Source organism: Merops nubicus, unplaced genomic scaffold (genome assembly GCF_000691845.1).
Source record: "Merops nubicus isolate BGI_N331 unplaced genomic scaffold, ASM69184v1 scaffold33834, whole genome shotgun sequence".
Lineage (NCBI taxonomy): Eukaryota > Metazoa > Chordata > Aves > Coraciiformes > Meropidae > Merops > Merops nubicus.
Genome location: NW_008604087.1, coordinates 1,196 through 1,891, shown reverse-complemented (window position 1 = coordinate 1,891; position 696 = coordinate 1,196). Strand labels below are relative to the sequence as shown.

The following is a 696-nucleotide window of genomic DNA, read 5'->3' as shown; positions in this document are numbered from 1 at the left end:
CCCTTGCCCTGCTAGAGTCCCCCCTTCCAGCCAGGCTGGGGGGACACAGTGTTCCTGTCACTGCTAGAGTACCCCCTTCCAACCAGGCTGGGGGGACACAGGGTCCCCATCACTACTGGGCCATCTCCACTAAGACAGACCCAGCCCTGGGGGGACACAGGGTCCCCATCACTGCCAGGGCACCTCCCTTAGCTCCAGCCCTACAGCACAAGAAGGGGCCCCCCCACTGCCCCAGGACACCCCACCACGCTGCCGAGGCTTCCTCACCCAACCCACCACTTGGACCACGCACAACCCCAGCCCCCCAGGATCACCACCGGCGACGGGCTGGGGGTCACCAGCCCCCCTCCCCAGCCTGGCACCCCCGTCCCGTGCCCGTACTTGCGGTTCCTCTCCTTCACCACCATGCGGGTCATGCTCTGGATGCACTGCGTGCGGTAGTTCTCGTAGTGGGTTTCCCGGGTCACGTCCTTGAGGTCCTGCATGTGGGTCCTCACCAGCATCGTCCGCAGCTTCACGAAGTCACAGTGGGATGGGTTCTCCACTGCGGGTGACCGGGGGGGGTCAGGGGGCCACAGCCAGGGCCCCCCCACATCCCCCTAAGCCTGCCCAGGCATGGGGGACCACCCCGTCCCCCCAGGCTGGTGGGACGCCCATGGCACAGCCCAGCGTTACCTTCCACGATGCCCCAGGGGT

The 696-nt window shown here is 67.1% G+C and overlaps 1 protein-coding gene across 1 annotated transcript in view; it reads right to left on the bottom strand.

The window, feature by feature from the left end:
* Positions 1–276: 276 nt before the first annotated feature.
* The window catches only part of LOC103771611 (septin-4-like), a gene marked incomplete at both ends in the record, with an annotated part of 1,544 nt that continues 1,124 nt past the window's right edge, over positions 277–696 (bottom strand). The window contains 2 exons of the mRNA XM_008938912.1: positions 277–544; positions 676–696. Coding sequence (XP_008937160.1) covers positions 277–544; positions 676–696 — 289 coding nt within the window. The remainder of the gene's footprint in view (positions 545–675) is intronic.